This window comes from Hemibagrus wyckioides, linkage group LG16, assembly GCF_019097595.1.
Source record: "Hemibagrus wyckioides isolate EC202008001 linkage group LG16, SWU_Hwy_1.0, whole genome shotgun sequence".
NCBI lineage: Eukaryota > Metazoa > Chordata > Actinopteri > Siluriformes > Bagridae > Hemibagrus > Hemibagrus wyckioides.
In genome coordinates, this window is record NC_080725.1 from 22,957,501 (window position 1) to 22,969,437 (window position 11,937).

The 11,937-nt window shown below is 38.5% G+C and overlaps 1 protein-coding gene across 2 annotated transcripts in view; it reads left to right on the top strand.

The window, feature by feature from the left end:
• sh2d3ca (SH2 domain containing 3Ca) overlaps positions 1-9,535 on the top strand; it is a 46,434-nt gene extending 36,899 nt beyond the window's left edge. For both annotated transcript variants that reach the window (XM_058412305.1, XM_058412306.1), the window contains 8 exons: positions 1-204; positions 718-842; positions 1,110-1,585; positions 2,795-2,910; positions 4,167-4,338; positions 4,715-4,826; positions 6,107-6,313; positions 7,023-9,535. The exon at positions 1-204 is cut by the window's left edge and continues 221 nt beyond it. In XM_058412305.1, coding sequence (XP_058268288.1) covers positions 1-204; positions 718-842; positions 1,110-1,585; positions 2,795-2,910; positions 4,167-4,338; positions 4,715-4,826; positions 6,107-6,313; positions 7,023-7,198 — 1,588 coding nt within the window. In that variant the 3' untranslated portion in view covers positions 7,199-9,535. The remainder of the gene's footprint in view (positions 205-717; positions 843-1,109; positions 1,586-2,794; positions 2,911-4,166; positions 4,339-4,714; positions 4,827-6,106; positions 6,314-7,022) is intronic.
• The last annotated feature ends 2,402 nt before the right edge of the window (positions 9,536-11,937 follow it).

Below are 11,937 nucleotides of genomic sequence, written 5' to 3' on the forward strand. Positions count from 1 at the left end.
CCGGCCCGTGTGCCAGCGCTCCGGCACTCAGCTGCTCTGCCCCGTCAACCGCACTCTGCCCCTCAGGTACCTGGAGGCTACCTTCGCCCTGGCCAGCGGGAGATCGGGGACGCCTTCGCCGTCCGCTCAGCGGGGGGCGCACATCAAGAGACGCAGCGTCACCATGACGGACGGTCTGACCACTGAGAAGATCATCCCACACAGGTGAGAGGAAAACCATCATCATCATCATCATGAAGATCTTTAGAGAGCCTTGTTCTTTATTAATAATAATTCTGCTGCTGTGGTGCAAGAGGAATAAAACACTCTCTACCTTTTTTGGATTATAAACCCATGTCTGATCTGATGTGAGCAAGTCTAACTGTCCATCTTGCATCATCAGCGATGACCAGTCGAGTGAAGTGGCCGACTCTGGAGTGTCAGACACCAGAGTGAAGAAGGAGCAGGGATGCAGCTGGTGTGTGTGTGTATTAGTATAGAGTATAGACCTCTCCCTCATTTTCACTCTTCTCTCCACAGTGTTTGTTTTTGCACTTCAAGTCCCAGCATGCATTGCGTCTGATCTGAGCACTGAATGTGTCACCAGCTCCTGTAGTCACGTAGCAGCACGAGTTGAGCTAGACGTGTGTCGTGATAGTCGTAGCTTCACTGTACACGATACAAGCTCTCATGGGAAGTGTGTTATGTCGTGTTTGTAACGTGTGTGTGTGTGTCCAGTCCATCCACAGTTCACCATAAAGACGCTATGAGGAACTGTGCGCTCAGTATGGATCAGATCCAGGAGATGCGCTGTCCTCTGTCCCCTGTAGGAGAAGCTCCTCTCTCACCTGCCTACACCGCCAGTATGTCCACACACACACACACACACACATACTGTTTCTCTTTCCTTCAGTCTTTCTGTCTTTTCTCTCACTTCTCTCTGTCTTGTCTTCTTTCTATCTCTCAGATGCACAGATTGTCTTTCTTTGTCAACTGATCTGTCTTTTTATCTCTTTCTTTCTTTCTTTCTTTTTTTCTTTCTTTCTTATCTGTCTCTCTCTGCAGTTGTCTTTTTCACTTTATATCTCTTTAATAAATCTTCTTCTCTCTCTTTTTTTCTCCTTCCCCAGTTTCCCGTCACAGACATGGCTCGGGTGGGCGTGTCTTGGCTGTCATTCCACCTTCGCCAGTGATGCGTCGCTCCAGCGAGCCCCGCCTTTCGCCTTCCTCCTCCAATAACAATGTTCCGTGCTCAGACACGCCCCCCAGCGCTCACGGCTACCCCTCGGACGGCTTGGAAGGAGGGGGCAGTTACTGCGAGTTGAGGCCGGGCCAGCCCCCGACGCCTCCATCTAAGAGCTACGTGGAGAGGCTGAGGGTGGAGGACGGCCGAGTGCCAGGCTCCGCCCCCACCGACGGAGGAGAGAGCTCCACACTGCCTCTGGTGGAGAACAGTTCATGCTTCAGACCCGGGCAGTACCAATCAGCCCTGCTTCCTGCAGAGAATAAGCCCCTGGAGATGGGGGTCCTGAAGAGGGTGAAGGAACTGCTGGCTGAAGTGGACCCGAAAACAGCAGCCAATCACATCACCAAGGCCGACTGCACGGTACGAAAACCAGGAAAACCTATTTATAAGAAATCACATGCATGTCTAACCTGTGAAGGAAACAGAAACAGCCTTTATTTGTCACATATACATTACAGCACAGTGAAATTCTTTCTTCGCATATCCCATCCTTGGAGGTTGGGGTCAGAGCGCAGGGTCAGCCATGATACGGCGCCCCTGGAGCAGAGAGGGTTAAGGGCCTTGCTCAAGGGCCCAACAGTGGCAACTTGGCGGTGCTGGGGCTTGAACCCCTGATCTTCCGGTCAACGACCCAGAGCCTTAACCACTTGAGCCTCGAAGAGAAACAGCTCACTAAACAAACAAACAAGTAAATAAGTAATACTTTATAAAAGGAAACAGAAAGCGAAGCAGCAACTGGGAGAGTGAGTTAACTGGAAAAAGAAGTTATGACCAAATATGGAAACAGGAAACAAGAAACCTTGAAGCAAACGAGTTAGGGAAAAAGGAAAAGTGGAAAAGGACAGTGGACGTTGGACAGTAAAAAATGACTTACTTTAAATTACTTTAACATAAACACTGTTAAAAAGGAATCAAAAATGTAGCGCATTTCTGCCTGGCTTTTAATGAATGATAATTAAGCTAATTATGCTAATTAATAGCTACTAGCTTTCGTTCATCATTAGTCAAATTTGCATTTTTGATGTCAGTGTATTTCTTTAAGCTGAACCCTTTAATTACATCATCTGGTGCGCTGCAGGATCCTTGTTTACTAACAAGCCAATAAATCATGCTGAGGTTCGATAAACTCCTGCAGATTGAATATCTTTTAATGCTTCCTGTTTCAAAAGGCTCTGATTACCAGCAATTAGCCACACACACACACCCATGCACCTACGCACACCCACACTCATGTACCTACACACACATACACACACACACACATACACACACACACACACACCCATGCACCTACACACACACACACACTCATGTACCTACACACACACACATTGTGAACATCTCTCACTCCAGCAAACCTGCCTATGTTCATCCTCCTCCTCTTAACATCCCCTCAGAGGACACACCCACTTCCTCAGATTCTGCCTCCATCCAATCAGATTAAAGTCATTATGCAATAAGACCCAAATTACAGAGTAATTAAATGTCACTGCTCCTGAGCGTGTGAATAAATTTAAATAACAAGAACGAGATTAAATGTTCCTCTTGCAACTGTGTGGCCATCTGCAGGTTGCTAGGATACTGGGCGTTACCAAGGAGATGCAAAGGATGATGGGAGTGGGTTCGGGGCTGGAGTTGCTGACTCTACCGCATGGCCATCAGCTGAGACTGGACCTGCTCGAGAGGTAACACACACACACACACACACAAACACACACACACTCAGACATGTAAAGGCATGCGCATACCATGTCCCTAAGTCATATATATATATATATATATGGAAATAAGAGACTGCATATAAGAAACACCATATAAGAAAGAAGAAAAAAGGAAGTTATTAATATTCATATATACAAATGAATTTCCACAGATTCTGTTAGCCAGCATGCTAACATGAAGCACTCTGACAGGATTTCTCAAAGGATTTTTACTTCTGATGCTAGCTAACTGACTTTTACATCATATTCATAAACATCTATCATCTTCAACTGGCTAATCTGTCTTAATTATGTCATAATTACACTGCTAATTCTCGCTAACTTAACAAAATGTCAGTCGTATTCAAAAAACAATTTATAATAGTCACTGCTAAAGAGCATTTCTAAGCCATGTGACATTCACGGTCTTTAGTGCTGAAGCTAACATGAGCTACATTGACAAGATGTTTGAGAATATTAAAGCTAAATTCTAAATTAACCTGACAGGGTTTTTTTTGTCAAATTTATAAATTTTCACTGCTCATGCTATAAAACTAGCTAACTTAAAGTAGCGTGACAGAGCATTTCAGAGGATTTTAAGTCATATTGTGTAAATCACATAAGCTTGGCTAAGCTAACTTGACAGGATTTCTGAGAGGATTTTTATTTTAGGAGTTGTAAATGTCCTGAGTTATTGCTGTTAACTCTCGCTAATTAAACCAAAATCTCTAAAATAATGCTAATGGAAAATTCTTAACTGTTTATAATATACAAGCTACACTAATGTGATGAAGCCATGTTATATCTTTATTGCTGATGCTAGCAAGCTGGCTAAAACTAGCTAATCTGACAGGATTTCTGACCATTTTTTAAAAAAACATTTGAAATTGTTTTTGATATTTTATAGTTTTATTTAAGGTTATAGCAGATGTTTTTGGATTATTAACTGTTCTTGCTTTCTGAAAGGTTCTAAAATGTTGTTTTATTCTGATTCTTTAAGGATTTTCCCAGAATCCCAGAGAGAAAGAGATAAACAGCATGTAGCTAGCATGTAGCTAGGTTGCTTGTTGTTGTTGCTAGCAGGCTATCTAGTTAGCTTTAGAGTCTTTAGCTTTGGATTAAATTTAGCAAAAATGCATTTTATTACAAAAAAAATAAAAAAACATTCTTTTAGAAAAATGCTAATGTTGCTAATAGTTGATTTAGATGATCTGACTCGATCTTGTGTATTTTCTCCGCAGGTTCTACACCATGTCCATCATGATGGCAGTTGACCTGCTGGGCTGTACGGGCAGCACGGAGGAACGAGCCGCTCTGCTCTATAAGACCATCCAACTGGCAGCCGAGCTGAAGAGCACCATGGGAAATATGTTCGGATTCGCCGCCATCATGAGAGCTCTCGAACTCCCACAGGTCAGAGTACAGAAAGACAGAGAGAGAGAGACAGAGAGAGAGAGAGAGAGAGAGAGTGTCTGTGAGAGATAGAGAGAGAGAGTGTGTGTGTGTGTGTGTATGTGTGTGTGTGTGTGTGTGAGAATGTGTGTCTGTGTGTGAGAGAGAGAGAGAGAGAGAGAGAGAGTGAGTGTGTGTGTGTGAGAGAGAGAGAGAGAGAGAGTGAGTGAGTGAGTGAGAGAGAGAGAGAGGGAGAGAGAGAGAGAGAGAGAGAGCGAGAGAGTGTGTGTGTGTCTGTGAGAGAGATTTCAGCTGTGATGTGGTATGTGTATGAGTGTGTGTGTGTGTGTGTGTGTGTGTGTGTGTGGACTGACCTGTGCGCCGGATTGTTCCTCAGATCTCTCGGCTGGACCAGACGTGGATGACTCTGAGGCAGAGACACACAGAGGGAGCGATCTTATACGAGAAGAAGCTGAAGCCCTTCATGAAGGGATTAAACGAAGGCAAAGGTGAGGAGTAGAGCTGCTGATTACCACACTCCTTCTATTACCTCTTCTATTTTTATTTCACTTAAAATCAATTAAAAATCATTTATTTTAACAAATGAAATTCTTTCTAATGAATTCATATACAGTCAGTTTTTATACAATTATATTTTAATGCTATAAATAACAATCACAGAGTGTTACATAATGTCCAACACACACAACATCAAACCTGTTCACTGAAAACTGGCAGGAAATAATCTGATAATAACTAAACATTTAAAATAAAGACAAAGGACATTACATTTTATACACAACTTTAATGTGAAGTCAAATCACTGGAAAAAATGTTTAATAAATAAAGATCATTATAAATAAAAAATAGTAATAAATAAATAATAATAAATAAAAATATATTTTATAGATAATAAATAAATAAATAAATAAATAAATAAATAATGTAAAAAAAAAAACCAATAAGATACAAAATAATTTACCTTTACTTTACTAAATTATTTAATTAGGAATTTAGGAAGATAATTAAGATTATAAAAAAAATAATAATAAAAATAAACGAGGATTTTTTTTCTCTAAAATCATAATATGTTTTCTTAAGAAAACAGCATTTAAAAATAGGTATTTAATGTAACATTAATGATATTATTATTACATCATGATTAATTATCAATTAATTAAACATTTCTGAGCTATTCCAGATTTCCTGATATTGATATCTTTTTCTTTCTTTTTTTTTTTTTTTATAAATTTTTATATTTAAATTGCATTTTTAAAAAATGGTTATTTTAACTACCAGTTACAAAGTCCGTTACAGCTGATTTGGTGCTAACGTGAAAAGTTTTCTACTGTTCTTTAAAATTGTAAATTTTTTCTACATAAAATTATTGAATTAGCATGGGGGGATATTTTCATGAGAGCTACAGGTAAAAAGTAATTAAACAAATGTTTCATTGTATAGAAATAATGAAATAAATAATTAAAAAAAATTAATTCCCCATAAATAACAGCATTTAATAATTTAAAAATAAAAAATTAAAGAAAATTTAAAAGAAATATATTAAAATATTTAAAATATTATTTTAAAACAGTTGGAAATGGAAAAATTACATTTTTTTGTCTACATTTCTAGATCTCCTGCGTTAATTTAATTCCTTTTAAAGTAATCAGGGAGGAAATGTTTTAAAAAATCAATACAAACCTCTTCTAGAGAAACTAATCCCACCCGAACAGGGCTGTGTTTCTGTGGATAAACTTTAATCTTTTTTTTTTGTCTTTTTGTGTGTCAGAGAGCTCTGTGCTGTCGAGTACGACTTTCCCACACGTGGTGCCCGTGTTGTGCCTGTTAGAGAAGGGCGTGGCCGTGGGGGAGGGGCCAGAGCCGTGGGATACCTCCGAATGGGGCGTGGACGTGGTCATGAGCCATCTAGAGGCAGCACGTAGCATTGCACACCACGGAGGCCTGTACCGCACCAACGCCGAGAGCAAACTGCACGGTAAAGCTGCTTTACAGCACTTTTTATTTTAGATCCCATTATTTACATCATCATCATCATCATCATCATCTTCATCATCATCCTGTTACAAATACAGAGACATGACACCAAGCCAGTCTGTTACAGGCCCTTTTATTCAGTTTAAATTCTATTCATTTAATTTTATTAATTTTTACATAAATCAATATTTTTCATGCTTAATTGTTTTATATTTCTTTAAAAAACTCATATCGATATTAAAAATATTATTAATCAATTATTTTAATTCTTGTTTTTTTTAATCATTTCCATATACAGTATTGTGTTTTGGCTTTACAGAAAAAATATAATATAAAATATTTTTAACATTTTTTTCCCCAAAAAACTCCTCAGCTCTTCTGACTCCGGAGTAAGACAGAAAGAATAATGATTAAAAATAATAATAATTTAAAAAAATATATATATAATAACTTTTTTGCCTGTATAAATGTGAATCTATTAATATTGATAATCATTAATAAACAAATATTTTATTACATTTGCATAATTGTAATGGTATAAATCTAAAGATTTTCTTTATTTAAAGTTATATATACTGAAAGTGTATTAGTCCCGCCCCCTTTTCCTTGAAACATCACTCGTAATGTAAACTAAGAATATGATTAAAGAAAAGCAAAACTTTTGCTGAAGTGTGTTAACCTGTGTGTGTGTGTGTGTGTGTGATGTATAGACTTCCAGGAGAGAGAGGAAGTGTCGGAGATCTTCTGTACGGAATTCCAGATGAGGCTGCTCTGGGGAAGCCGAGGGTCCGAGGGGAGTCAGAGCGAACGCTACGAGAAGTTCGACAAGGTCCTCACAGCTCTTTCACACAAGCTGGAGCCTCCTGTACGCCACAGCGAGCTATAGCACCACCCACACCCCCGCCTGGCACAGTGGAACTGTCCGTCTTCTGGGAGAGACCATTATACAGACCGAGGGGAACGAAGGAGGGAGTGGCAACAAATCAAATCGAATCGGCGGATAAGGCACAAAAAGGGGGCGGGGCTTATCCAGGCGCCTCGTATCATCTGGAACGCAGAACCTGTGGCAGGGGCGGAGCTTAATATCCTGACACCAAAATCCCTTTTCTGACTCGGGTGATGAGGGATTGAGGAACATCTCTCAATCTGCATGATCATCACTCCGTGGTCCCGATGCTCAGAGCGACGAAAACGTCTTCACGTGTTGCCAAAATCTCAACAACCACTTTCTCATTTTTATACATTTTTATGATTATTTTTATTATTATGTGTTTATTTTGATTTCTGAATACAAGGAGCAATATGTGGCAACCCACACACACACACACACACACGTACAGAATGCTGTGGAGTTCCCAGCCTCACTGTGGGTGAGTGTGTGCGTTTGAGAACCTCACCCTGGACCTCACTCTGGTTCCTGCTGGAGATCTCACCACAAATCCAAAAGACTGTTGAAGATCTCAGCCATGTTCCTGATGGTGACTGTGACAAAGAACCTGGATCTAGAGCCTGGGTTTAGTTGCAGATCCCTCACCCTGGTTCTAGGTAAAGAGTTGAGGATATCTATTGAACATCTCATCTTGAGTACTTCAGAGAATTATACCCTTCATCCTGGGAAATATTTTACAGTGTTCACTGTTGAAGATCTCACCTCTCAAGTCCTCTCAATTCGTGTGGAAGATCTCACGCTAGTTCTAGGTCAAGTTGAACATCTCACCATGGTTCCTGTTAAAGCTCCTCCCCAGATTCTTTTTACCGAGATCTCACTCTGGAACGCGTTGAAGATATCTCCTGTATGGACTCTGATGTGGACGTGCTGCATGTTGCTCCTTTTCTCCTGTCACGGCTTTACAGCAAGCGAAGCCTGGAGAGAAACTGTGAAGAGTCTAAACCTGGTGTGTGTGTGTCATTTTCTCCATTTGACTGTGTGTGTGTGTGTGTTTGTGTAGGAGGCCTTCAGGATAAAGTCCAGTGTAATAACTGGATTGTGTGAATTTCCTCTCTGTTACAGTTTATCATGATCATTTTAATTTATGTTCATCGATTGAGACGCTTTTCATTTCCCTGTCCCGTCTCTGCGCATGCGCCACACTGGAACCCTGAAGCATTAAGTAAAAAAAAAATAATAATAATAATATTTTTAAAAAACAATAACAGTCTTTGTTTATTTTTTTTAAAGGGCAGTGAGAAAAAGAAACACTGTTCGTTCTCCGTTTTTTAATTTATTCAGCTTTAAAGCCACAGAGCTCCACCCACTTCAGGTTAATCAGATATACCTCTTTCTCTCTCTCTCTCTCTCTCTCTCTCTCTCCTCCTCCTCCGATTATTATTATTATTATTATTATTATTATTATTATTATTATTATTCCCAGCCCTGATAATAAATTAAAACGCCTTCTTTATTTATTTATTTTATTATTATTATTAAGTTCTAGACTTCTGATGAGCTCGAGATCAGCATCTGTTTATCCAACTTCATTCCCAAACTTTATTAAACATACAAACACCTTGTTCAGGCTCTATTTCAGGTCATTTTCTTTGTATATTAAAGACAAACTTATAAAAATATAATAAAAAGCAATCCGCGGTGCGAGGAGGAGGACCGGAGGAGCTCTGTGTGCAATTCCACTATCAGCCACAAGAGGGCTCTGTACAGCAAGCAAAAAAAAAATACACAAACTATTTCTGTTATTTTTTTATTTTTTTAATTTTTTTTTTATAAAATAAGCAAAAGAGGCATGGCAAATTTGCACCAACATGGATTAAAAATATTAAAGCGTTAATTAATAAATTGATAATTAATAAATAGTTAATAAAACTGCGGTAGAAATTAGGGTAAAAAAAATTTAATTACAACGTTTTAAAAAATTAAAAGATTACAAAGTTGTCATAGACATATTTTATATTTTAAGATTTTTTCAAATATTATTTAAAATATATATATTTAATTTCCATCATTTTTCCCTGAATAAATTGTCCACGTTGGTGCAAACTCACGCTCAGAGTCATTTCTACCAAATTTTCTTGCAGTGTTTTTTTTTCTTGTACTGGTTTGACTGGGATGAGGTTTGTGTCGGTGGTGTAAATAAAGGATGGACTCTCTGATAGACGACACTGAGTTTAAAGCTGAGCTGGTCGCATCTTCTTTTCTTATGTGCTGTACATATGAGTATGTGATATGTTTTTCAATCTTTTTTCCAGGAAATAAAATACAGTAAGTTTGCGTCCATGGGTGATTTTCTATTTATTTGTCCTTCAGAATTACTTCCGATATTAATTTTCATTTATTTTAATTATTGAACATCTTTTTAAAATATTTGTGTGTCATGCAGAATGATAGTTTGCATGGTAATTTACTTATTATTATTATTATTATTATTATTATTATTATTATTATTATTATTATTATTATTATTATTATGCTTGATTTTAATAAATGCTTAATTAAAAAACTTTTGACATTTTTATAATAATAATAATAAGAAGAAGAAGAAGAAGAAGAAGAAGAAGAATCGTTATTAAGGCCATTTTGCATTTTATTTATGAATTATTCATGTTATACATTTTTAGAGATTAATTTGGTGGAAAATAATTCAAGTATAGTTGATTCTAGCCAAAAGATAATAACAAATAAATAGCAATAATAATTCATGAGTATGAACTTTATGAAAATTAAACTCCAGCAGCTCAAAATGATAGATAGATAGATAGATAGATAGATAGATAGATAGATAGATAGATAGATAGATAGATAGATAGATAGATAGATAGTCTTAATCTTTATGAATTGTAGTTCCTCGGTTTGTCCAGCAGGTGGAGACATTAGCTAACAGAAGCAGGGGGTGTGTGCAAATCACCTGCTCGCGTGAAAATAACTTTTATATCTGTACAAATTAGTGAATCTATCATTTGTTGCATCATTTGCTTTATAATCACATACATGCTGTACACGTTCTGTTAAGTCTGACTCTTTATTTAACACCAACAAGCCTTTCCCAAACGTTAAACGTTAGCAACCTCGCCGACATTTTTAGCTAACTAGCATAAATCCGAACACCAGAAACTGGGCTTCGTTACTCTACTTACATTTATCCTCAGATATGAGTTCAGTTTTATTATTTTACATAAGAAAGTGTACCAAAAGAGAATAGAAATGCCATTTTCATCCTGGCGTGAATAGATTAAATGTGAAATGCCACGTCATGGAGCGTTTATTTCTGTTTCTCTAGCTGCTATGAGAATTTGCTCAGAATTGTACTTTCTACACCTAATCAAATCTACAGTTAAAATATTAAAGTTTAGATTTCCAGGGGAAAAAAACAAATGTTGGACCTATCCTGTACTAGACTTCATCACTCTCGTGTTCTCTTCTGTGAAGGTTCTCCACTAGATGATTGAACCATGTCTGAGGGGATTAGTGATCGTTCAGCTACAGAAGCATCAGCGAGATCAGACTCTTGATGTCAGGATGTTGATCAGACTCCAGTTCCAGTTCATCCCAGTGGGGTTAAGTCCGTGTCTCTGTGCAGGACACTGCAGGAGTTCTTGATCTTTCTCCACACCTGCAGGTCTTCTTGGAGCTCAGGAGCTCTGTGCACAGGAACCTCGTCATGATGAAGGGAAATTGTGACACTAAAGCACAAATTAGAGACATTTTACACAATTGTATGTTTCAGATTTTGTGAAAACAGTTTGGGGAAGAAACAAACATGGGTGTGAGGGTCAGGGTGCACATACTTTTGTTGTTTATGATGGTGAAGGAACAGCTTTGATACACAACACAGTGACTTCACAGAGGGCATGATGTAATATCAGTGTGTGTGTGTGTGTGTGTGCGTGTGTGTGTGTCAGCTGGGTGCCAGTCAGAGACAGGACATCCTGACACCACTGACACACTCATACACACTCATACACACACTCTCAGCTTTGGAGGCTGACACACACACACACACTCTCCATGCCAGAGCGTTCTGTCCACCACGGAGCTTTCTCTCATACAAATAATGACAAGTTAAGAGAATCTGAAACAACTATAGCTCATGTGTAAAATCATAGTGGTGAATGATGTGATAAACTCAGCCAAGGGGCGTGGCCTGATATCTGAAGACGGAGTTTGGATGTTAGCAAAACTATAGAAGCAATCTTCAAATCACCAATCTTAACTAACTAATAAACTCATTTACATTTGAAACTCATTTATTAACCTTAACTAGTTAATTAACCATGTAACTGATGGAACTAGGATATAGTGTTAACACATAAATAGTTTTTATCATCAAGCATTTTTTTTCTTCAGCTTCCCACCTACACACACACACACACACACACAAATTAAAATGTACACAAAAGCACTTTGTCACTTCCGTGTCCTGGATCTGTGTGTGTGTGTGTGTGTGTGGCTCCTCATCTGACTCTCCCGGGCCCCTCGATCCTCCTCGGTCGTCCCTCACGCTCCACATTAACACATGAATGGCCAACTGCAACGGGCCAGCGCAGCTCCAGACCCCAACAGAAGGCAGAGGATTTGCAATTCAATATTCAATCTGCTCAACCCCCAATCAGGAGAGAGAGAGAGAGAGAGAGAGAGAGAGAGAGAGGCTCTTAAACACTAAAGCTTTTCAATCA